General features: G+C 36.8%; 2 protein-coding genes and 1 non-coding gene across 17 annotated transcripts in view; 1 reads left to right on the forward strand and 2 right to left on the reverse strand.

Moving 5' to 3' along the window:
- The window catches only part of TMTC3 (transmembrane O-mannosyltransferase targeting cadherins 3), an 85,128-nt gene extending 76,162 nt beyond the window's left edge, over positions 1 to 8,966 (reverse strand). For 6 of the 8 annotated variants that reach the window (XR_014804521.1, XR_014804523.1, XR_014804522.1 and 3 more), the window contains exons 1-2: positions 8,785 to 8,966; positions 95 to 311 (exon numbers count right to left, since the gene is read on the reverse strand). Coding sequence is in view for 3 of the 8 variants with exons in the window: in XM_021092778.2 (XP_020948437.1) it covers positions 95 to 283 (189 nt within the window). In the remaining 5 variants the exon portion in view is untranslated. The remainder of the gene's footprint in view (positions 1 to 94; positions 312 to 8,784) is intronic. The other 2 variants (XR_014804524.1, XM_021092779.2) reach the window with 1 other exon arrangement.
- A 219-nt stretch (positions 8,967 to 9,185) lies between these two features.
- The window catches only part of CEP290 (centrosomal protein 290), an 89,935-nt gene continuing 73,069 nt past the window's right edge, over positions 9,186 to 26,051 (forward strand). For 5 of the 8 annotated variants that reach the window (XR_014804519.1, XR_014804520.1, XM_084957625.1 and 2 more), the window contains exons 1-12: positions 9,186 to 9,334; positions 9,970 to 10,099; positions 10,252 to 10,329; positions 11,589 to 11,658; positions 12,198 to 12,244; positions 14,595 to 14,738; positions 18,401 to 18,454; positions 19,222 to 19,374; positions 19,763 to 19,945; positions 20,595 to 20,684; positions 24,354 to 24,476; positions 25,391 to 25,514. Coding sequence is in view for 6 of the 8 variants with exons in the window: in XM_084957625.1 (XP_084813751.1) it covers positions 9,998 to 10,099; positions 10,252 to 10,329; positions 11,589 to 11,658; positions 12,198 to 12,244; positions 14,595 to 14,738; positions 18,401 to 18,454; positions 19,222 to 19,374; positions 19,763 to 19,945; positions 20,595 to 20,684; positions 24,354 to 24,476; positions 25,391 to 25,514 (1,168 nt within the window). In the remaining 2 variants the exon portion in view is untranslated. Of the gene's footprint in view, positions 9,678 to 9,969; positions 10,100 to 10,251; positions 10,330 to 11,588; positions 11,659 to 12,197; positions 12,245 to 14,594; positions 14,739 to 18,400; positions 18,455 to 19,221; positions 19,375 to 19,762; positions 19,946 to 20,594; positions 20,685 to 24,353; positions 24,477 to 25,390; positions 25,515 to 26,051 lie in introns of all 8 variants that reach the window. The other 3 variants (XM_084957624.1, XM_084957626.1, XM_084957628.1) reach the window with 1 other exon arrangement.
- On the reverse strand, positions 23,486 to 23,608 carry LOC146403593 (U6atac minor spliceosomal RNA). Its single transcript, XR_014804688.1, has one exon. It is a non-coding gene; the product is annotated as a U6atac minor spliceosomal RNA (small nuclear RNA).

A 26,051-nucleotide genomic window follows, 5' to 3' on the forward strand; every position in this document is an offset into this window, starting at 1 on the left:
AAAAAAATCTGTAACTGCTATGACAATGTTGATAAAAAAAATGAGTACCAGAATATTTTAAAATCTGAGATACATATAGCTAATATATACTTACTTCAGACATAGGGGTTCCCCAGAAATCATTCTGAAATAAAGTTTTTAAAGGTGTCGTTGGGTGCAGGTCTTTATTATCCAAAATTGCCGAAACATCGTCAAAAACAAAACCACAAAAGAGGCTGTTCCAATAGCAGGCAGCAACCAAACCTACTATTAAGGTTACTTCCTTGAGGTTAATTTCGGCCATCTTTTCCACAAGCACGTGCGGACAAAATCTGGGGGAAAAATCATGAAGATAAAATAAGCCACATGTTTTTTTTTCAAGCAAGGACAGTTTTATTTTGTTTATTTAAAAAAAATTTGTTTTGGCTGTGCTCATGGCACACAAAAATTCCTGGACTAGGGATCAAACCAGAGCCACAGCAATGACAACAACGGCGAGTCCTTAACTGCTAGGTCACCTGGGTACTCCCTGAAATAAGTAGTTTTAATAGGAGAATGAGTAAAATAAAAATAAAATGCTAATTCTCACAGAAAATTAATTCTTTAAAGCTTAGTTCAAATGCCATTCACCTAAGAAGCATTAGCTCACCACCTCTCCATAATCCTAACCTAAGACAGAATTGGTCTTTGTGTGTTTTCATACCTCTATTACAGTCTTTCAACGCATCTATCAATCTTTAAACCCATCTAGATAGTGAACTCCTCATCAACTGTCACAGGTCAGGTTACCTGGGAAACAGATATATATGTTTTCTAGGTTTTATACATGTATGTATATATTCGGTATATATAGAAAAATCTGGTATGATGTAGTCCAGCAGTACCTAAATGAATTCTTATGAGAAAAACACACACTTTAAAAAGATAGCGATCCTGGGTTTTCTGAAATGTAGACAGCTTACATCTTATTTTATTTTATTTTTTCTTTTTGCCATTTCTTGGGCTGCTTCTGTGGCATATGGAGGTTCCCAGGCTAGGGGTCGAATCGGAGCTGTAGCCGCCAGCCTATGCCAGAGCCACAGCAACATGGGATCTGAGCCACGTCTGCAACCTACACCACAGCTCACGGCAACGCCAGATCGTTAATGCACTGAGCAAGGCCAGGGATCGAACCCACAACCTCATGGCTCTTAGTCGGATTCGTTAACCACTGTGCCACGACGGGAACTCCAATAGCTTACATTTTAGTAACTTATGAATCTAAAGATTAACTATTACCTAAATCAGGAGTCCGACCTTGTAGCCTGAATCCTTGTTAAGTCTGATCCAAAGCCTTTTAAAAATATTTGCCCTGAATGTCTTTATGCTAGCTATATACTAGCCAGTTTAATTACAGTTCCACTATCTCTCACCCAGATTGAGTTATTTAATGGATTTATGTTATCTGCTTGGCCCTTGGAGCATAGGAGTAGTTTATGACCCAGGTCTAAACCATGGTTTTCTTTTCCCCCATTGCAACAAAAGCTTTTAATCTAGAGATTGGGCTTCATACATGACAATTTATAATTAGGTCACTGCTTTAGAAAGTATTCAGTGAGGGAATATTTACAAAGGAGAAAGAATTATATGAACTGGAGAACACTTGAAGAATCAATTCTATCATAAAAATAAGGTTGGAAGGTACTCTAAGAAAATGAGCTGATAATTACTTTTCTAGCTTGAGTTGTGGTGTTAGTATCCCTTTAGTGTTACCACTTGTGGAGGGAAGAATAATGGCCCCCCAATGGTCCATTTGTAAATCATCTGAAGCTGTAACTATGTTATCTTACATGGCAAAAGAGACTTACGGGTGCGATTAAATCGAGGTTTTGAGATGAGGAAACCATCCTGGATTATCTGGGTGGGCCAATTCAATAGCAAGAGACCTCACAGGTAAAGGAGGAAGGCAGGACAGTTGAAAAAGTAGAGGTCAGAGTCATATGACAGTTGGCTGGAGGCCACAAGCCAAGGGATGCTAAGCCTCTAGAAGCTGGAAACGGCAAAAAACCACATTCTTCACTAGAGTTTCTTAAAGGACCACAGCCCTACTGACATCTCAACTTTGTCTAGTGAGACCCATTTTGGAATTTTGACTTTCAGAACTGCAAAATAATAAATTTGTGTTCTTTTAAACGACTACGTTTGTGAGAATTTGTTACAGCAGCAGTAGGAAACTAATAATACCACTCAGAGAGCCAAAAGATCTAGAACCTGAGATATATCTGGAGGGGTTCTGGTCAGATAAAGGAAGAATAGGGTAGAGACTTTAAATCAGACATAGGATTTGTATGAGACTGTATATGCAAGAGTCTATAGGAAGGTATTAAAGTGTCTTTAGAATCAGACTTGAAAACTTTAACATATTAGGCTTTTTAAAGAAATGCTCAATTGGGAAAGGAAATTAGCTGTATCTTTTGAAGAAGTAGTTTTCAATTAACAGAAAAAATTATCCAAGTGTTTATCTTGACTCCAGAAGCAATTTCGCATCTCTAAATGGCATGAACTCATATACACTTATCATAAGGAAAGTTGATGGTGCTTGTGTAAAGACTGGAGAGATTTGGCTCAACTCCTTAACCAGACACTACAATGATAGTCAAAGTATTGAAGAAGAAGAAAAAAAAGGCCATAAATTCACAAGGTAAAATAACTGGAGACGGGAATCATGGCACATTCTGGAAGCTGGAAAGGCAAAAGGATTAGTATGCGACTGAGCAGAGCTCAGAAAAATGAAGCCTTAGCTGAAGAGGTAAAAGCTGAAAAGTTTGCCGCACTCCTGCCAGCATCGATCTCAAAAACTGATGCCAAGGATCTCAGGAAATAAATAGGGCTAGGAACAGATGGAGTTGTTAAAGTCTAGAACGCTCCTTCACTTGGCAGAGCCAAGTAACCTTCCCTCCCAGAGCAAAGCAGATGGCTGGAGACTTCCTCTCTGAAGTAGGTGAAACACAGGTGTCATACACAGGGACACAGTAAGAACAAAGGTAACAGACTAAAATCAAGGATAAGCTGAAAGTCTGTCTACATAGTTTTGGATCCTCCAACTACCTTCTATCAGTTGAGCACAGAATCTCGTAAAGTTTTATAATACTGGAGACAAAGAGAGGATCCTAAAAGCTTCCAGGAAGAAATTAAAGCAGATTCTATATCAAAGGTGAGAGTTCCAAATAAATCACTTTTTTCACCACCACCACTAGAAGCTAAGGGGGGGGGGGGGAAATCCAGAAAACAAAAAAGGGAATAATGCTTCAAATTTCTAATAGATAATAATAGTTTTCAATTTAAAATTCTATATTAATAAACACAAATTTCACAAGTAGGAAAGTAGAATAAAAATATTTAAAAACCTTCTAGGTATCAAAAACATACCTCCGGTGTTTCTGTTCTCAGGAAACTAACAGAAGAGCTACTGCAATAAAATGAGGAATTATAGTAAGAAACAGAAAGATGGGAAAATCAGGAGATAGGGAATCCAGCCTAAGACACTGACAAAGGAAATACCCAGAATGGCAGTCAGGCAAGCAGGTCTACTGCCCAGGCAACAACAGTCAAGACTGTTTTCAGAATTATACTCCATGTTATGGATGGACCTCAATTAGCTGAATCAGCATAAGAACAAAACTGGTTTCCCTGAGAAGAAATTCTACCTCAAGACTGCAGCATCTAGGAAAGTTTCTAGCCTGCCAGACTACTCTATGGATTTTGGATTCACCAGTCCATAATCCTCCAACTCCATCAAAGGATGTATTTGTGTGTATATATATTTTTTCTGCTGGTTGTGCCTGGGGCCATGTATGTGCTTAGTAATCTTGTGTGATTAAAGCTGGCTATCTAAAGTGGAGAGTGGGGGTCTCAGCTTAGAAACTAGCTTCTGATACTTGTGGTCATATCCTTCATAGGTTAGCCTGAACTTCTTTAAATGGTGTTCTCAGGAGAGCAGGAGGGTGAGTCCCAATGCACAAGCAGTTTTCAAGTCTCTGCTTACTGCATTTTTTTTAAATTTTTTTTTACTATAAATCAAGCAATGTAAACCCAGAAACAATGTGGGAGGGGTTTTATCAAAAGGGTCAAGAGAACAGAATTTTTGGAGATTCTCCAAGGAAGCAAAATATGAGAGGAAGAGAGAGCTATTTCTCATGCATATCATGAGCTTAGTTATGGAGTCACCTTAGGGTTTGTCAAAAAGAGCCAGCTGCATGGGAAGAAGCTAGGAGAAAAGGAGAGGGTTACATAAGGACATAGAGGGCAGCATGAGTCACTGGGGACTGTCACCGTAGCATGTAAAATATCACTGATAAATGCAGTTGTGGGAATGCTACAGATTGGATGTTTTTGTCTCCCTCCCTCTCCCCAATTTATGCTAAATCCTAATGTCCTAATGTAATGTTATTTGGGGCTGGGGCCCTCATAAGTAGGATTAGTGCCCTTATCCAAGAAATCTGAGAGAGAATCTTTTTTTTTTTCTTTTGTCTTTTTGCTATTTTTGGGGGCCACTCCCGTGGCATATGGAGGTTCCCAGGCTAGGGGCTGAATCGGAGCTGTAGCCGCTGGCCTACGCCAGAGCCACAGCAACGCAGGATCCGCGCCACGCCTGCAACCTACACCATAGCTCACGGCAATGCCGGATCGTTAACCCTGAGCAGGGCAGGGATCGAAACTGCAACCTCATGGTTCCTAGTCGGATTCGTTAACCACTGTGCCACGACGGGAACTCCGAAATCTGAGAGAGATTCTTTGCCCCTTCTGCCATGTGAGGACGCAGTGAAAAGATGTCCTTTATGAACCAGGAAATGGGTCCTCACTAGACATTAAATCTGCTGATGCCTTGATCTTGGACCTCCCAGTCTTCAGAACTGTGATAAATAAATTCCTATTGTTTATAAACCACCGAATCTAGGCTATTCTGTTACAGCAGCACAAACTAAGACAAGGAACTTCCAGTTCTTTTTCTAGGCATACAAGCATATTTACACAGATGCACATAGTCTGCATGGATGCAATGATTGATATGTCTGCTTACCAAAATGGGATGTCCACTACACATGTGTAAAGAATCCAAATGCAACTGAAGATCACTCATGAGCACCTTTCAGACACACAAAACAATATAATTCCTTCAACAAAACTACACTGGGTGCTCACTTTTCCTAATATTTCAACAGTACAATACGGAAAAAAACCTATAGGAAAATTTTACATGAAATCTGTGAATTAGCCTGGAAAGGAAGGTCTTCTCGGCTCAATAATTTCATGATTATATCTTCCTCAATAAGTAAAACTTTGGACTGCATGGTTTGCAAAGTCTGTATTCACACTGACTCCTACTTATCTTTCCAGTCTCCTCATGTTGAAAGAAGACAAGTATTTGCTTGCTGCACAGTGATTCCTCTCCATGAGAACGAGACAAAACAAAATATTTACTGTTCACAGTGGAGACCACACTTCTCACAGCCATGTTTTATGTTAGAAGCTTGAAAAGCTGCCATTCATTTTCTTGATAAGGCAGCATAAAAGGAATAGAAATAACATCTAGAATATAGGTTGATTGGGTCAGAGAACAGAGGTAGCAATTATAAAAGGCAAGTCTTTCTTGTGAAATGATTTTGGTTAGATAAAACTGCTCATAAAACCACAGAGATGAAAGAAGGCAGATCCAGACAAGTGTTCCTGCTTAGTAATGCCATTTATAGAATTATCGGATACTTTCTTTTGGTGAAAATTGACTGATTCAGAAAACCTCGGAAAAATAATGGTATGGTGGCGTTTCAGTGATTTTCCTGAAAGTTACATGTAGTGAGTGACTGAACTAGAACTTGAGTTAAATTTCTTGGTTTACAGTTAAGCACTAACACACTATAGTGCATTAGAACCTAGAGCTTAGCTAACTTGTTTCCTACTAAATCCCCAGTGTCAAGGTCAAACACAGTGCATAAGCTCAAAAATACTGTTAGAATGAGTAAAATAATAAAACTTAAGCAAGAATTTGTATTTAGTCAGGACTATATAATTAAGATCTGGGTTACAACCTTTGCTTAACTATTAGGAAATTACTTAGGTTCTCCGAACCTGTTTTCATTTCTGAAAAATGAAAAAACTTATCATAAAGCCAGGAACATGGAGTTCCTGAGAATACAAATATGCATGAGAAAGTAAAGGAAGTAAGGGCAGAAAACATTAATGCAGCCAAAAAGAAACTAGTAAATAAATAAATAGAAAATAACAGTTGTAATGAATGAAAAAACAAGAAGAAAAATAAACTGCTGAAGTAAAAATAACAGATTACTACTACAGTTTTAAGCATAGTAAGTGACATAATAATTGCTCCAGAAATATTTGCTTTCATCTCTACCTTCCCCTGCTAAGTCATGCATTAAAAATACTGACATGGAGAATATATAATTCAAATTTTTGAGTAAACAAAGTTACATAATTAGAATATGATGATATTTAATATAGACAGCAAGACCAAAGAACACGCACTTAACAAGTACTGGTTACCACTGTGCCTGAAAAGGCAGTACAGCAATTATGAGTATGTCCTTTAGCCAAAAAGATTTGTGTTCAGTCATACTATTTAAGTTTGAGCAGAGTAACTAGCCTCTCCAAGCCTCAGCTTCTTAACTTAGTTGGAAAATGAGGACAATATAAGCAGCTATTTTATTGGATTATTATGATGATCAAATGAAATAATGAAAAAGCTATACTAATCAAAATTGTTCGCAACTGGCATAAAAACAAACACACAGACTAAGAGAACAAAACAGAAGGCCAGAAATAAAGGAACCAAGAATATACAGTAGGGAAGGAATAGTCTCTTTAATAAATGCTATTGGGAAAGCTGGAGAACCACACGCAAAAGAATGAAACTGAGCCCCTATCTTACAATGCTCCCAAAAATCTACTCAAAATGGATTACAGAATTGAATACAAAACCTAAAACCATAAACTCTGAGTAGCAAAGCTAGGGGGTAAGTTTCCTGACATTGGTCTTGGCAATGCTTTTTTTGGACTTGAAACCAAAGGCAAAGGCAACAAAAGCAAAAATAAGTAAGTGGACCTATGTCAAATGAAAAGCTTCCACACAACAAGGGAAATTATTAACAAAATGAAAAGGCAACCTACGGAATGGGAGGAAATATCTGCAAAAACCTATCTGAAAACAGGTCAACAGTCCACATATAAACAACTCACACAACTCCACAGCAAATGAACAAAATCTGGTTAAAAAATGGGCACAGGAGCTGATCCCAAAGAAGACAGAGAAAGGCCAAAAGGTACATGAAGAGGTGCTTACCATCCCTATTCATCAAGGAAACGCAAATCAAAACTACAATGAGATTTCCAATTACTTCACACCTGTTAAGAATGGTTAGCATCAAAAAGACTAGCGGTAACGAGCGTCAGGATGGGGAGAAAAGGGAACACGTGAGCACTGTTGGTGGGAAGGTAAACTGATGCAGCCATCGCAGAAAACAGGTTCCTCAAAAAATCAAAAATAACTAAGATACTACCCGGCAATTCCACGTCAGAGAATAGATAGGAAGAAAACAAAATCACTATTTTGAAGAGATACTTATTCATTTAGCAATCTTTATAGCAGCCGACTCATGGAAACAACCTAAGTTTCAATAGATGGCTAAAGGAATAAAGAAAATGTAGTATATGCACACAATGGAGTATTTTTATTCAGCCATAAAAAAGGAACTCTTACCCCCGGTGACACCGTGGCAGCAAAGAAGGACCATGAGGGCATAACGGTAAGTAAACTCAGATAAAGACAAATATTGTGTGATCTCATTTCTATGGAATCTAAAAAAACTGAATTGATAGAAACAAAGACCAGACTGGTTAAAAGATACAAACTTTCCTTTATAAGATAATTTCTGGGGATACAACGTACAGCACGGCTAATAGGTTAAAGTACAGTGTTCAAGTGTCTCACCTTTCAGTAAAGGACGAGATAAATTTATCATCCCTACAAATGTGATGAATGTGTTTAAACATATCTCACAAAATCACTACATGTATTTTCATTTTGAGTTATAGCTACTAAACCGTTTGGAAAGAAATCCATTACTTTGGAACGTAAACTTCAGTATCAATTACAGGGGAAAAAATAAAGTTCTTAAAAAAAAAGATAAAGACGGAGAGGCACTGGTTCAAGAGCAGAAAATGTCATTTGGATTTCAAGTTTACAGCTTCTTAAGAAATGGTGCATTATACTCCAGAATGGCTGGGAGCGGCCCCAAGAGCAAAACTTAAACACACCTGAGAGCTGGCAACACCTGAGAAGGCGTTCACACGGAAGGACATCCTCGGTCACCAAGCCAAGTGACCGCAGCATCCTGGGGGCACCTGAGGCCCCTCCTCTCTCCACCCTGAGTTCTAAAGCTCCCCCTTTAGAGCCTTCGCTCTCCGTACAAGCTCCTCAACCCTCAAGTCCTGAAATCCGCGAAGGTGAGGTGCCACAGGGAAGGGGTCCGGGGCCAAAGGATGCGGTGCCGTCTTCTCCATTCTCCCCTCTCCCTCCAACCGTGATCGCGGCCCTCCCTCCCCTGTGCGGAGACAGATCCTGATGCCCACGAAGGCAAACTTTTTCTTCTGATAGAGGGCACCACCTGGGGAGTCGCCGGCGAACGCCCAAGGAGAGGGCGGGGTCGCCCCACCTCTTCGGACCCGGGCCGGGCCCTCCGGTCCCCCGAAGGCAGGAGCTTCTCTCCGCCCCGACGGCGCCTCCCCCGCCGCCGACCAACAGCCCGACCTCACCTGGGAGCGGTCCCACCAGGGGATGGCTTAGAGAAACCTCAGGAGGAGCGTCCCAGCGAGCGACGCCACCGAAGGCACGGTCATGGTCTACCTTGTTCAGGTCCCCGGCGCAGACACGCCTCAGCCGCTCCGCCTCCGGCCTCCGGATGGTTCCCCCGCCGCCCGGGTGCGGGCGCAGCCTCCCGCGCTGCACGCCGGGAACGGCCTACCTCCACTTCTCAGAGGCTTCAGGGTCCTGGACGCCCCAGCCGCCCAGCCGAACTGCACTCTGGGACTTGGAGTCCGCATCCCACGCCTTCTCCCCGCTCTTAACGCAGAGTCCCGGGACCCCGCGGGAGAATCTAAACGTAAAGCATCGCCCACCGTCGTGAAATGTAGGCGCCGCTGGCATCCGGGCTCTTGTTCCGGCCTCGGTGGGGTGGGGAATGGTGTCGCCTAGCAGCCGCCGCCGCTGTTGCTGGCTCTGCACGAGTTGGCGGGATCCAGCGTCCGATGGGATTGGAACCGCCCGGGGCCAGAGCGGTTGGGCGTGGCGGCGGGGCTCGTTTGGGTGGGTGTGGGAGCTGGTCGCCAGGCCAGGTGTAGGTGGCTAGATCCTAGTGAGCGCGAGCAGATTCTCTTCCCACGCAGGATCTTTAAGGCTCAAGGCCCTAGTGCTTCCCCGCCCCTTCCTTCGCCTTAGGTCCGCAATCTGGCTGCTTTTCTCTCGCTTCAGCCCTGGTTTTCTCGACCCAGCTGCGCTCATTTCAATCATTTATTTCCTCTCTTTCTCTTTAAAACAAGCAGACACACACACACACACTCCTAGGTCCTGTTTGTCCGGATCGGGAGTAAATTTCTGACTTCCAAGCACCCTCTCTCTTGGCGACATTAGATGTTCCCGCGCCTTGCTGGTAAGGGAGGGCTTAGAGGAGGGGGACTCGAAATCTTAGTTCTGACTTAGATTAATTTAAGCGTGGAAGCCGTCGTGGTGTATTTAGCCTATAAAATACCTGAAGATTTGTCGCAACTGCTGTAATTTTGATCCAGGCTACTTTACTTAGACATCCGTTAAACAATTAAGGAGCCATAGCTTTTTGCTAACACCATAAAGAGTTATAATAATGTAATCTGTAAAAACTATAAATTATTGTAAAAGGATTAATGCTGTTTACCTTGAAAATGCTAATACTTGTTTTATTACAGAAGGTAAGGCACAGTGACAAAATTCAAGATGTCACCCAATATAAACTGGAAAGAAATAATGAAAGTTGATCCAGATGAGCTGCCTCGTCAAGAAGAATTGGCAGATAATTTATTGATTTCCTTATCCAAGGTACTTCATTGGTAAATAATGGATAGGTACATACATATAACTACGATTAATCTACATTGGCCCTGAAATCGCTGAAATGTACAATTGGAAGAGTTCTTTTATTTTGCTTAAGGGTTATATAATATGAAGTAGTTGCTTTTCTCTTTATTTAGGTGGAGGTAAATGAGCTAAAAAGTGAAAGTCAAGAAAATATGGTACACCTTTTCAGAATTACTCAGTCACTAATGAAGGTTTGTATGCAGTAGGTTTTAATAATAGCTTTGACTATTACAGTGTAAGAATCTGTTCTTATATATGTTACTCTCTGTGAAAGTACTTTGTGCTATTTAAATAACCACTAAAAAATGGGGTATCCTCAAATGTTGATTAAGAATTTTAGGTGCCAAACAGCTAATTTCTGCTCTCAAGTTATTAAAAGAATGTATAGGGAAGGCAGAATGTGTATGTTTAAAAAAGCATAGGGAAATCCTGTGTTAATTATGTAATGTAATTTGTTAGGTAGCCTACTCTTGGTATTTGTTAGGAGGGGAAGAGATTTAAGTGTGAGAAGACCTTATAAAGGTCAAAGACTGATGAGTAGTTTTAGGTAAGTGTAAGGCAGTGGTAAAGCATTAAGGAGATTCTACAGCTGGAGGTTACCATACATATAAACCTGGGAATAGAAAACAGGCATAATCTTTACCGTTGAGATAAATGCAGAAAGTTTACAGTAGTTTGTAGAGGAAACAAATGTTGGTGTAGTTTGGAATAGGTATATCTTATGCTGTCAGCAATTAATAACCATTAAAAAATTTTGAGCTACCACTGGTAGATACAAAAACATACCTTAAGAAGTTAAACTAGTTATGTTCAAAGGACAAGGTGAAGGGAAGTGAAGCTGTTTGGAAGGAAGTAAAACATAAAATTATGGGTTAGAATAATGAAAATGAGAAGAGAAAAGGAGTTCTCTTTGAGGCTCAGTGGTTAACCTGACTAGTATCCATGAGGACACAGGTTCCATCCTTGGCCTTGCTCAGTGGGTTAAAGGATCTGGTGTTGCTGTGGGCTGTAGTGTAGGTCACGGGTGGGGCTCGGATCCTGAGTTGCTTTGGCTGTGGCTGTGGCTGGCAGCTACAGCTCTGATTTGATCCTTAGCCTGGGATCTTCCATATGCCGTGGGTACGACCGTCCCCACCCCCCCCACCCCCCCCCCCGCAAAAAAAAAAAGGGAGAGAAAAGAGAGGCAGGTAGTAAAAGAAACCTTACAAAATGGAAAAGTTGTGATAATAGATATGTCTTAAGTGATAAAGAGGAATCAAAGATGTTAGGAATCTAGAAATTATTGCCTTTGATAAGAAAATCATCTATTCAACAATTATTTGCTGAATGTCTCCTTATGTGAGGCATTTCAGAAACTAAGTATTGGGATAGCAAATTTTAAAGTCTTTATTTTCAGTGCTTGCATTCTAGTGTAAAGTCATTCTGAAATAATTTTTTTTTTAATGTTTAGATGAAAGCTCAAGAAGTAGAGTTAGCTTTGGAAGAAGTTGAAAAAGCTGGAGAAGAACAAGCAAAATTTGGTAAGTGCCTTGGGAAAAATTATTATGGTGTTTTAATAGTGAATTGCATTTATTTACTGAGCCATAGAGAATTAACTTTAATATATTCCATAAAATGTGTATACTGGTTATTTTGAAAGATTTTTCTATAATTCCTATTTCATGGATCAGGTATAAAATCGTTGTTTTCTTAACTTATTACAAACATGATGGAATCTTTAAAAAGAATTAATTTTGGAGTTCCTTTTGTTGCTCAGCGGTAACACACCTGACTAGTATCCATGAGGACATGGGTTTGATCCCTGACCTCACTCAATGGGTTAAGGATCCAGCATTGCCATGAGCTGTGGTGTAGATCACAGATGCAGCTTAAATCTGGTGTTGCTGTGGCTGTGTTGTAGACCGGCAGCTGCAGCTCCAACTTGACCCGGAGCCTGAGAACATCCCTGTGCCCTAGAAAGACCAAAAAAAAGGATTAATTTTATTGTTTTATTGAAATTTATTTAAAAGTTTTTTTTGAGATGACTTTTACCTATTGAAACATTTCTTTTTTTTAATAGAAAATCAATTAAAAACTAAAGTAATGAAACTGGAAAATGAACTGGAGGTATGTTCTTTTATAGTCTTTAGGATGTAATTGTTATAAATATTTTCAATTATTATTTTCAAATTTTTGCTTTGCAGTTAGCTGGAAAAATCACAGGATATTGTGTTTATAATTGTTTGTTCAGTATATATTTCACCTGCCTATGCCTGTACCTTATGTTGTACCAAGGATTGCACATCCAGTTGTGAGCAAAATAAAAACACTGAGTAACCTAATGGAAATTACACTCTAGAGAAACATATAAAAAAATTACGACAACTCAGGTAGAATATGGCTTTTGGGAATTTGAGGAACAATGATAGAAAGGAATAGGAGAAGAAGTAGCTTTTGAGAAGGCCAAGAGTGAAGATGTGAATGTGTTTGTTAAGGAACTGAATACATTGAGATTACTGAGACTGTGGGGAAAGCGTGTGAGGTAGATGGGTTAGTCTTTCTCCTTTGTAACAGGAGGGGAGGAAGAATGGATGCCTACAGGAGCTTTCTTATGTTTGTAGGTTCAGTGCCTGGAGTTTGAGAGGACGGAGAGGGCCTCTGCTAAAACTAAGAGTGGGAGATGTGTGGTCACGTTGTAAGGAAGTCAGATAAAACCTGAAACGTAGTGGAGAATGAACTCGAGATTTCAGGATCTGGAGTCAGACAGTTAAGTTCAAATCCTGCTTCTTTAACTCTTTAAACTTGGATGGTTTATGTTGTATTCCTTACTGTATATGCAGCTTCTAGGAAAATCCCCGTCATTGTCAACAAATATTTGTTAAGTGAGTTATGAAATCAGATCGGTTCTGAGTTAGTGTTTAGCAAGGCAACTGCTATAGAGTAGAGGGACAGGGCAGTTGGCGATACTGGTAAGAAAGTGGTCAAAGTGGTGATTATGGAATCTTAGTAAAATAGGCAGCCAAGATTGGGGTGGCGGGGAGGGATGAGGAAGAAGAATCAAGGAATTAAAGGTTCTTATGAGGTAAAGGACAGATACACTGAATAACTGGGGAGTGTTCCTGCTCGGACCAAGTCCTAGTGTGGGGATGCGAGCGGAAGGCTATGGTGAATTCAAGAAGCAAGTGAAAAAATCCAACGAAGCAAACAGACCAGAATAAAAGTTATATAGATGTGGAAATTGCTTGGGGTGCTTTATATGAAAAACTGTTAGCTATGTGCCAAAAATTCTCAAAAGAATTTTGTGAAGAAGTGACTGGGAAGTTGGTAGTTTGCTCTGTCATAAGAGGGTGGTGATCAGATGGCTGGATATCATGTGAGGGTCAAACCGTGGGGGCTTTTACAGGTTGGTGGAGGAATGGCAGCCTAGAGATTACACAGTGGTGTAAATCAACATGTGCTCTTAACCGTGAGGTACATCGAATATGAAAGAATGAGCATCTCCCAAAGGAATTAGTATACTAAGTGAGCCAAATTTTAGCTAAAGCAAGGAGACAGAAAGGATGACTCAGTAAAAATCCTGGGGATGTTAAATATTAATTTATCTTGGAAGAGGATTTTCTTTGAGAGCATATTGCAAAGGCTTTTGAAGGAGGTAAAGAGTAAGAAAAATTTCGTTAAGGTTGAAGAGTAACGGGATTGGATGGTGAAGAGATGAATGTGAGACAGATTAAATGACCAAAGGATTTGATATTTTGGACCATGACTCAAACTAACAGGAGTATGAAGCGAAATGTATTTAGTCTGCTGCAAGATTTTCAAGGTTATCCAAGTCTGGACTGTCCACCGTGGCAGCCCTAGCCACTTGTGGCTGTTCACATTTAAATGAATTACAGTGACAATTAAGAAATCCGTTCTTTAGTTGCAGTAGCCACATTTCAGGTGCTCAGTAGACACTGTAGATAGTGGCTACTGTATCGAGCAGTGCAGAGAGCATTTCCTTTATCCTAGAGAATTCTTTTAGATAGCACTGGTCTGAATAGTCGGTGGTATGAGAGAAAGGACAGATTAAGAGCACCATGCATGGGTCAGTGACTAGGGAGGATGCCCTGGTGGTTTGTAGCCTGGTTTTAGAGCTGCAGTATTCAGGGAAGGCCCAGGTAATTTATCACATAGATCACTCTATACCTTTGCAGGTTACCCAGGAGCCTGTGGCCCAGTGGCTATAACAGAGCCTAAGTGATTAACAGTCACTTCGTCGTAGCTCTGAATGGCTCAGGAACAGCTTAAGGAGTTGTCAGCTTGTGAACTAAAGCTTAAATAAGCTTAATTAAAGTTTTTCCTTAAACAGCATGATTTTAAATATCTGGTACTGATTATGATAAGATTTAAAGTCAGGATAATTACTTGTTTGTTACCGATTCATTTGAATCTCCCAATATAATAGGATTAATTTATACATTTGGTTTATTACTTTAAGATGGCACAGCATTCTGCAGGTGGACGTGACACAAGGTTTTTACGTGATGAAATTCGCCAACTTGAAAAGCAGTTGGAACAAAAAGATAAAGAATTGGAGGAAATGGAAAAAGATTTGGGGAAAGAAAAGAAAGTTAATGAACAAGTAAGGCACATTTTTTTTCAATGAATCATAACTGTTCAAGTTACCTTAAACACTACATGTTTATGCTTTTTATAATTATTAGTAATGATACCAGTTTTTATGTTTTATGTGAGAATTGATGTATACTTATCTCCAAAGAACTATATCACAGTTCATCTTGTCGTTACACCTTTAAAATAGAATGGATCAGGTACTTCTGGCAAGACTATGACTAGAGATGAATTCTTTACATTTGGAGGTACAGTTTTCTCAGGATGTTAGAATTGTTTACATAAAGTTGATGATTTGGTCTGGAATATTGGTATGGGCAAATTAGTAGGCATTCAAAGCAGTTCATTGTCTTATTTGTCATAGTTTATTTTGGGGCAAAAGATATTTGTATTTATATTAGTAGTAGACCTGGAAATTAATTGTTTAATGATATATTCATTAATGATCAGATTTCTTATTTTCAGGTGTACTCACCTTATGTAGTATCCAGGTTCTTACAAAGTGTTAATGTTACCATTTTGTAAATCAATTCATATTTTAAATCAGGACATGTCATCTTTTATACAAGCATGGTTTACTATTATGTCTTATGTTACACTTATTACTTATAAAATAATTCATGCAATGTTCACTTCAATTTAGTTTGAGGGAAAAAATTCTATTTTTGCAGATAAATTTGTATTTCCTGTCAGAAAATAGTATGTTCTCTATATTGCCTAAGTGAACTTCCAAAATTTGATGCCTGTGTGAATTAACTGTCAGTGAACTTGGTACAAAATTTGGTGCCTACACATGTTAACTGTTCCGTCCCTGATGCCCAGAAGCTTTCTCTACTTTTGTGTCCTTTAGAAGGTCAATGTTGTAGCACATCCTGATAATCTTTTTTTGTCCATTGTTCTCTTGGAAATCAGTGGTTATAAGTTTTAAGTAAACAGTAGTGATGAGGAGATTACATTGCTATTTAAAAAGACTCCATCATAGACTGATTTCTTGATGTGTCTATTTTATTATGTTGTCTGGAAGTCCTGTAAAAGTGAGCTATCTATACAGTTTTTGCAGTGGAAAAAGTATGGATTGATGCCACCTAAATCTATACATCTGTTAAGTTTTACTGAGTAATAATCCACTTACAGACATACAGATTTCTTAATCACGAGGCTTCATCCTATGCTCTACAGTAGTAGAAATGCCAGGGAGATGTCTGTCTGTGTGGTGTTCTGATCTCCTGTTCTTTTGTCTCGCTCATGTATTAACTTCTCATCATTGGTAGTACACACTGTTAGTTAATCAGGACTACCTGTCCATTCATATCTTCGGACTATCTTTACTCATAGGCACACACAGACGGTTTGAATACATGGTTAATCTACATTCGTAGCTGCTAGATTCCTTCAAATAGAGTACGGATATGATTCACTTTGGCAGTTTTTCTTCTTTGCTCTTTACCAAGTTGTTCAGTTTTACCGAGTATTTATTTACCGAGTATTTACTAAGCATGCCAGAGACTGTGCTGGATGCTAAGGATACGGTGGGCAGTGCTCTTCTGCTGCTTAGTGATGTTCAGTTTCAATAATAAAGGTAACAAAAGATAACATGATACTCGGCATACCTAAGGTCATAAGAGTACTCTGAGGTACTCTGGGGAGGTATATCGCAGTTTGTTTTGGGGTTCCAGAAGTGATCCGTGAACTGTGACCTGAACAAGAGTTAGCCTGGCAAAGGGAGTGGGATGTACATGATGGTTAAGGAAAGGGCCTTCTAGGTAGAAGATAGAGTACTTGCTAAGACCTACAGGTAAGAGATGTATTCAGGAAATTACAGTCATTCATTCTGGCTGGAATACAGTTGAAAATAACTAGCATAGAGTCCTTCCTTTGTGGCAGATGCATGACTACATTAATTCATTTTTCCTCATTTGATACTTACTTGAGAGAAGTGACATTTCCTCCATGCTGCAGATGAAGAAACTGAGATTATAAAGAGGAGCTAACTGCCCATGGTTACACAACTAGTTAGTGATAAAGGCAGGATGTATTTTCTGTGTTCTCATCCAGGGTGCTGTCACACACGCCCAGCTTTAACAGTCATGATCATCTATCTGGAGAGATAGGCAAAGTCTAGTTCCTGAGAAATTTGGTCCTTTTTCTAAAAGCAATGAAGAATTTCGAACACAGAGATCTCATGATCAAATTTCTCTGCTTTGTGGAGAGTGGATTGAAGGGGGCCAAGACGAGTAAGGAGACATTTGTGCGAAGTCAGACAAGTGTGATGATGGACTCAATAAAGTAATACTGAGAGGGATTGGGGACAGAGACCTGTTGGAGAGATGTAGGTGGAATCGAATATGATGCGTGACTGGTTGTTGGTGGTGAGGGAGGAATGGGCGGTCTACCTAGTTTTCTGGGTTGGGACGCTGGATAGGTGGGTAGCGCCCTTCACTTAGAAAGGACACCAGGGGAGTTTAGAAGGTTCGTGATTATTATTTGTTTTGTACATGTTGAGGTTGAGGTCCATGCATGTATATTCAAAAAGATTACCTGTGGATATGAAATTCCTGAGAGACATTGGGTAGATGGTAAGAATTTCTGGGTCATCAGCGTAGATGTTCAAGGTACAGAAGTGATTGTTAGGCAGATCTCTGAGGTAATGGGAAGAGGTGCTTCAGGGAGCAGCCCAAGAAAGGACAAATACCAAGAGCATGGTGTTTCAGAAAGCAAGGGAAGAGAGCATCAGTAATGTTAAGTCCTTTGGCCTTAAGTTCTTGGCACTTTTCTTCTTGTTAAAATTTTCCAATTCAAAACAGACTGGGACTGTTTCTTAACTCCCAGATGGTAATAATAATAGGTGAACATCTAAGATTTATATAGCACATTGCCATATAATATATAATTTTCATAAAGATTGTAAGAAAAACAAAAAATATGCGTACAAGTTCACCAGTTAACACTGTGCCACATGTGCTTTATCTGTCATCGCCTTTGTACGCACCCATTTCTCTCTTTCACCTCTCCTCTCCTCTCTTTTTTGATGAACTATGAGAGTTTCAGATATCATACTTTATACTTAAGTATTTCAGTGTTTTTCCACTGAAAGGAGAGGTACTTTCCACCACAATTACTTATAAATTAGCATACTCAGGAAATGTAATATCAATTTAATACTGTTGTCTAGTAGGTGGCCCGTCATTAGATTTCCTCTTTTGGCCCAATGATGTCCTTTAAGTCTCCCCAACCAATATCCAAGCATCCATGCAGCCTTTGAACCATTATATTGTACTGCTTTGTATTTCTAATTTAATGCTCAGTAAGAGCAAAGCATATTCTAGCCCTGACAGTAGAACTGCAAAATGATAAGGATCTTGGATAGAAGACAACCCATTATTAGGTTTTGGGCTGGGGAAAGAAGGTCATGTTCTTATTGTCTGTATCCTTTGGTAAGCGTTTTTTTGTGTTTGTTATTTGTTTTATAATCTTTTAAATGCAGCCTGCTTAACTGTTTCTAATCCTTAGTTTTCAGAATTTGGGGATTATTATTCATGTCTTGGATCGATATGAAGTCTTTAAGTAGTTAAAGGTTTTCTACTTTATTTGAGAAAAAAATGAAAGCCTGGCATTGTATTAAATTACTGCTGAATTTTATCTTATTTATTTATTTGTTTCTTGCTATTTTAGTTGGCTCTTCGAAATGAGGAGGCAGAAAATGAAAACAGCAAATTAAGGAGAGAGGTTGGTAAAAAAATTTTAATAGTTGTGCTTGAACAAAGATACTTGATAAAAAAGTTTTCATAAATTAATTCTGTAACCAGAACTACAGTTGTCTAAGGAATTGATGTTTTTACAGTGTGATTTTATGAAATGACTTTGACTTAGGTGAATTGAAAATAATTCGAAAGATCGGGTTATTAAGTACTACATTCGTCTCTTAGGTTTATGTGGGTAAATTAAATCTTACTTTGTTTTTTAAGCTGATCTTTGCTAGTTTGCCAACTGAATATATGACTGAATTTCTGCCTTATTTCTCTTATTTTGCCCAGAAGTCTTTTAAAACTTTTGTTTCTCTTGAAAATCTTTTAAGTTCTGATTATTATTTGGTTCTTCTGAGCCAAATAATATTTGTACATTGTTTATTCTGATAGTAGTTCCTTTGAATATAATCTTTCTAATGTAATCAATATGTTTTTTTGTTTTGGCTTGTAGTTAAAATTCTTGCTTTCTTTGGTTATCCAAAATAATATCTCATTTTCTTAAAATTTCTCCTCTTTGTTTTCTTTAATTTCTAATTATTATATTTAATTATATATTGCTTTTCTCATTTCTAACTACCTTTTCCTGTCCTTTTCTGGAGAACAAACGTCTAAAGAAAAAGGTGAGGCTTTAAGGGTGGTAAAACCTTGGGGTTTTACAGCTGTGTTTTGAGATCACTATTTAGAGGGTGAAATTTTGTTTCTCTGGATAGTTTTTTAAGGAGACTCTTGTGTTTGATCTACCTTCAGAATGAGCAGCTTCGTCAGGATGTTATTGACTATCAAAAACAAATCGATTCACAGAAAGAAACACTCTTATCAAGAAGAGGAGAAGACAGTGACTACCGATCACAGTTGTCTAAAAAAAACTATGAACTTGTCCAGTATCTGGATGAAATTCAGGTAACACGATAGAATTCGGTTCAAAGCAATGATTTTTATAGAATTTTAATTTCATTACAATATAAATCGAGTATTTAGCCCCACCTTTAAATATATCTGATATAAATCTGCAACTGTGTATTTGAAGATAAATAAATTGCATCTTTGAAGTTGCAAATCTTGCAAATTCGTTCTTTTTATATGCTTATCTTGGGCATTTTCTAAGAACTAAGAGCCCTAGTTACAGTTTTGTTGATATTTAATTTGATTTAATTGGCCAAAAACAATTAACACTAAATATCTGTAAAGAATTGTTTTCTCCAATAGATACATAATGACTCCATTTCATTTTGATTTAAATTTTAGTTTCTTAAACTGTTTTTAACTATAGCATCTTTACCTTTCTAAGACTTTAACAGAAGCTAATGAGAAAATTGAACTTCAGAATCAAGAAATGAGAAAAAATCTAGAAGAGTCTGTACAGGAAATGGAAAAGATGACTGATGAATATAATAGGATGAAAGCTGTTGTACATCAAACAGATAACATAATGGACCAGTTAAAAAAAGAAAATGATCATTATCGGCTTCAAGTAAGAATTTGTTAGACTAAATTATTTGGGCAGATGTTATATTGCCTCATTACTGTGTATTTGAAGCTAGAAAGTAACTTCTAGGGTATGAGTCTTTGTCTTAGGTTCTAATATGTCACTTTATACTGTGGTATATTGCCTTGCTGGTATATTTGTCTCTGTGGGTTTCTCTAGACTCCTTATATATACCTTGTAATTCTTGCCGTATAGGGAATATGGGTAATAGATGAATGAATGGGTAGACAGCAGTCCTGCTAAGCTAGTAATTATGGGAATTTTCTACTAAAGGCTACTGGAAGTGCTATGGACCATCCCGTTTAATTTTACAATCTTAAAATATATGCACTCTAAATATCGTAGAAACTGGTATATTGTCAGTATTTACATGGGATTAAACTTGTTTTAAAAACTAGATTGATGCTTAAAAATATAAATCTCTAATATCAAAAAATAATTACACAATTTTAAAGGTATACAAACCATTATATGTCACCATAACTACAGAACTGCTCCAATAATTAACATGCATCACATGTGCATGCGTATGCTTCTCATGTGTATAATGTATATGTAGATATTCATGTACAATCAATATATATATATGTTATACTAAATTGCAACAGTTCTTGAAATAATTGTTGCCTTTCAGGTGCAGGAACTTACAGATCTTCTAAAAGCAAAAAATGAAGAAGATGATCCAATCATGGCCGCTGTCAATGCAAAAGTAGAAGAATGGAAGGTGCTTCATTCAGATACGACAATAGCTTTTTCTTTTTCATTTTAGATTTCAATTTTTTAGTCTTGATTTTCTTTAAAGGCCTTGTAATAGTTAATGACATTTTTATTAGGTATTCTTAAAAGCACATGAAATGTCTTAGGTAGAGAAGCTCTAAGAGTAGTCCTGTGTAGTCTTCTAGCTGTCTTTTGCTGAATGAGCTTTCCCGTATCAGTGAGTTGAACTTAAAATTTTCTGACAGAAGTCTAAGTCCAAAATATATTTATCATCTAAAATTGGTAATTATAAATAAAATTTAAATCGTTTTATGTAAGTCATAATTAACCTGTGTATATTAGCTTTGTAGTTCCAAGCTTAATTTTGGTTTTCCTGACTCTTTTTCCATGTTAGATTAATCAAGCTAGTGGCATTCGGTGGGAATGGGAATAAGGAAAGGGGTCTTTCAGAATCACCTCAAAAGTCTTTTTTCTTTTAATTTTATTTTTATTAGACCATACTGGTTTACAGTGCTGTGTCAATTTCTGCTTTACAGCATAGTGATCCAGTTATACAATATATATGTATATATATATATATATATATATATATATATACATTCTTTTTCTCGTACTTTCTTCCATTATGTTCTATCCCAAGAGATTAGGTATAGTTGCCTGTATAGTGGGACCTCATTGCTTATCTGTTCTTTCTTTCTTTCTTTCTTTTTTATTACTCAAATGAATTTATCACATGTGTAGTTGTATAATGACCGTGACACTCCAATGTCACAGTGCTTATCCGCTCTAAATGTAATAATTTGCATCTACTAACCCCATAATTCCAGTGTATCCCTCTCCCTTCCCCCTCCCCCCCTTGGCAACCACAAGTCTATTCTTTATGTCCTGACCCAGGGAGGTAGTGATGAAAAATAACAAAATAGTACTCTTTCAAGGCCCTGTAATTGAAACAAGTTTAGAAGTTTTTTCAGAAGTCTCTCTCTAACTCCAGCCATATCTCCCAAACTTACCATATCAGAAGTTAGAATTGTGATGATTATATATTTTGAAAATAGTTTGAAGTAATTCGAAGAAATAATTCTAATTTTAAAAGCTATCACTTTTTTTTTTCTTTTTAGGGCTGTGTTTATGGCATATGGAAGTTTCTGGGCTAGGGGTTGAATTGGAGCTATAGCTGCCACCATAGCCACAGCCACAGCCATGCCAGATCTGAGCCACGTCTGCGACCTACACCACAGGTCACAGCAACGCTAGATCCTTAAGCCACTAAGCAAAGCCAGGGATCAAACCTGCATCCTCATGAATACCAGTCAGGTTCGTAACCCACTGCGCCACAACAGGAAATCCCAAAAGCTATCATTTTTATAGTCACTATTTTTAACAAGCTTCACATCAATCTTGTTGGCTATGTGGAACCATCATGTGGGAAGCTCAGATAACCTATATTTTAAACAAAAGCAGTAGCAATTGAGTTGAAATTTACAAAATCAATCAGAGGTCAGTAAACTTTCTGTAAAAGGCCAGGGAGTAAATATTTTAGACCATTTGGTTTCCAGTGAAACCAGCTCTGCTGTTATGGCATGAAAACAGCTTTAGACAGTATATGAATTAATGAGCAAGGTTGTTTTCCAATAAAATTTTACAGAAGCAGGCAGCGGGCCAAATTTGACCTATGAGCCATAATTTACTGACTCTAGGAAAAAAAAGTTATTTTTAATCATTTAATTAAGGGGGTAAGATGTTCGCATATGTATTCTTCCGCCTTACATAGTATTTTTAAATAGTTTATATCAGTACATATGGTATTGCTTTGTTCTTTTTAAACACTGTGTAATTTTTCTTTGCAGATAAGTATGTTATTTATTGATTCCCTATTGTGTGATATTAGGAGGTTTCCAATTTTTGTGTTAGAAACCATGTTTTAATGAATATCCTTATATATTTATTATTTTGAAAATGTAGCTGTAGAATAAATGCTACAAGTGTAAATGTAATATGTATTGGCAGATACATTCCTCCAGTTTGTCACTTGTGTTTTGACTTTATGGTATTTTCTGCTGTGAAGTATTTCTTTTTATATTGCATAACCTTATTATTTTTATGGCCTTTGAATCACAATTAGAAAGGATTCTGAATATAAAATCATTTTCTCATATTTTCCTCTGGTATCTTCTAGTTTCATCTTTTACATTTAAATCTTTGAAGTATAATTTATTTTGGTGGTATGAAGAGTAAGATATGGATGCAGCAGAGTTACTCTGTTTAAATATCATTTATTATTTCATTTTTCTTAAATATAGTTCTATTTTTATTACATACAAAACTTGGATTTGAATCTGTTTTTGGACTCTCTTGTATTGATCGATCTGTTTTCAAACTATGTACACGTGTTTTAATTATTATTTGCTTAAATATTTGAAAAAGCTTTCTCATTTTTTGTTTGTTAAACTCTTCCTTATAAATATGTTTTTTTAAATACAATTTTTTAGAATAGTTTTTAAAAGTATGCTAGTTATCTTATTGTATATGTGTTAAATTTATAAATTAATTTATAGCTTGCTTTTGATATTGATCCCAGTGAAGAACGTATCTTTCACTATTTTTAAAATTGAGGTGAAATTGCCGTAACATGTTAGTTTTCAGTTATACAATGTAATGATTTCACATTTCTATGTGTTGCAAAGTGATTACCACAGTAAGTCCAGTCAACATTTGTAACCATTCATAGTTACCTTTTTTTTTTTTTCTGACAATGAGCACTTTGAAGGTTCGCTCTCTTAGCTATTTTCAAATGTGCAATACAGTATTAAAAAATATTGGTAACATACTGTGCAGTAGATAGCAGTGCCTTAACCATGTGCGTGTTGTCAGGCCTGAGTGCCTCTTCCATTCATGTCAAGGAGAGTCTGACTTTTTCCTTTTATACAACAACAAAACACCTTTCATTCATCTAAGATGTTTTGTTTCTTAGTGTCATTTAATATTTTCTTCATAAAGAATAGTTGTACAAGATTTCTTGTAATTGCAAGGGTGTATTTCTAGTTTCTTGTTTTGGGGTGGGTTTTGGAAACTGAGATTATTTAAACGATTTTATTCCTACGTAATGGAGGATAATGTGAGAAAAAGAATATATATACATAATATATATACATGTATGTATATGAGACTAGGTCGACAGAACAGTGTAAATCAACTATAATAGAAAAAATAAAAACCTACAAAAATAAAACAGATGAGGACATACTATATAGAACAGGGAAATTTACCCAATACTGTGTAATAACCTATATAAGAAAAGAATATATATATGTATATGTATCTGACTTATTTTCTGTAGCCCAAAATTAACACAACTTTGTAAGTCAACTATATTCTAATAAAAAATTTAAAAATAAAAATAAAAAATAAAAGGACCATGGGCCAACCCTCAAAAAAAAAAAAAGATTGTATTCCTTAAAAAGCAAAAAATAGTTTATATTTTTGAATCATTTCTTATTTGAACTTGATTGTTTGCACAAAAAGAGTAATAGTCATTCCAATAGTTGCTCATTTAAAATAACTTCTATTTCCTGTATTTTTAGAAATCTGCTGTGGTATCTGTTAAAATATTTACCATATGTGAGGAATGGTCTATTTTTGTCTCTTATGTAACAGATCCTATTTTCTTTATTTCTAGTTAATTTTATCTTCTAAAGATGATGAAATTATTGAGTATCAACAAATGTTACATAACCTGAGGGAAAAACTGAAAAATGCCCAGCTTGATGCTGATAAAAGTAATGTTATGGCTCTACAACAGGTAAAACTTTCTCAGAAAATTGGTTTATTAACGAGTTTTATCAAAGTTGACTATGGAACTCTGAACTATGTCTTACCTATTTATCTACTATTCCTAAATCACTTGTGCTTTTGGGTAAGTAATTTAAGTCTTTTGAAGTTTCTTACACCACCCAGTCTCAAGGAAGAAATTAAATTGAGAGGGATAGAATCATTTTGTATATTTTTCTGTTTTGATGCAGATAAAATGTTCATATTATTTTGATTGGGAATAACTATTAAAAACTTTTAGAAATTTTACTTAATACTCTGTTACTAAAGTTTATTATATTGTATTTTGTGCTGAAATATCATGTATAATGTGAAATAAATTAAAATATGATTATAATTTATATTGTGTAAGATACTTATTTTTAATACAAATCTATTCATATAGAAAAAATTACACTTGCATCATCTGTGGTCATCGTCCTAAAGAAAAAAAAGAAATTTGGGAAGTATTTGGGGAATAAGGACAATTGCAAGGGACAAGATTTTTGAGTGAAGTACTACATGGGTGAAAGCTAACTTGAATAAGAGAAAAAGCACAAGGCAACACCCAAACATAAAGGGATACAAAGATAGAATTAGATGGATGATGAGGAAGAGCAACATAAAAGGAGCCATAAAGAGCCACAAATATTAGAAAGTTCGGGAATACTTATTTGCCAGCGTGCTAGCCCTTATACAATCTGTAAGTACTAGAGTGACAGCAGCATACTTCTATTGAGTTGTGTAATTGATGTATACGAAATAGTAAAAGGTACAGTTTTGACCCATAAAATATGTATTCTATAGTCTTACTGAAAAAAATAAGACCTACCTTTTTCCTTACTTGTAAAATATGTATTAATCTTTGTAAAGAAATAATATATAGTATTAAAAAATATTTTATAGGGTATACAAGAACGAGATAGCCAAATTAAGATGCTCACTGAGCAAGTAGAACAGTATACAAAAGAAATGGAAAAAAATACTTTGATTATTGAAGATTTGAAAAATGAACTCCAAAGAAACAAAGGTAATTCAATGTTTTATGAATATGTATTTTATATACCATTAAGTTTTAAAAATGTTTTATTTTTATTAACATGGAATTGTTATATCAGTAAATGTTTTATTGATTTTTCTATTCGAAATTTATCATATTTTAAAAAATGATCCAGGTTATTATTAACTACACGTTAGATCTAAACTTGTAAATGATGGCAGTACTTTGCATAATTTTTATCTGACGAAAGTTACATTAACCTCTGATATCAGTTTGGCCATATGAAAAAAATTGAAAAATGGTGATATAATTGTGTTTAACCTCCTTTTTGGAAATAACAAAGAATGGAATAAAGTAAAATTTTGATCAGTGTAGTAGCATTGCAGAGGTTTTTCAGGAGTAATTTGACTTGTCAACATTTGAATTAATCTTACTTAACTTGATATCTCCTATTTTCTCCACCCTGGGTCATGCTACCTTACCTAATTTATCAAATCTTTTGAATGTCAGTCATTATAACCTGTATTTCCACAGCACTACATACTGTAGTTACACTAGAGCACATTA

The sequence above is a fragment of the Sus scrofa genome, chromosome 5 (assembly GCF_054392235.1).
Source record: "Sus scrofa isolate SSC_HxYL_T2T_F1_AM1 chromosome 5, Sscrofa_HxYL_maternal_Yorkshire_Landrace_v2.0, whole genome shotgun sequence".
Taxonomy (NCBI): domain Eukaryota; kingdom Metazoa; phylum Chordata; class Mammalia; order Artiodactyla; family Suidae; genus Sus; species Sus scrofa.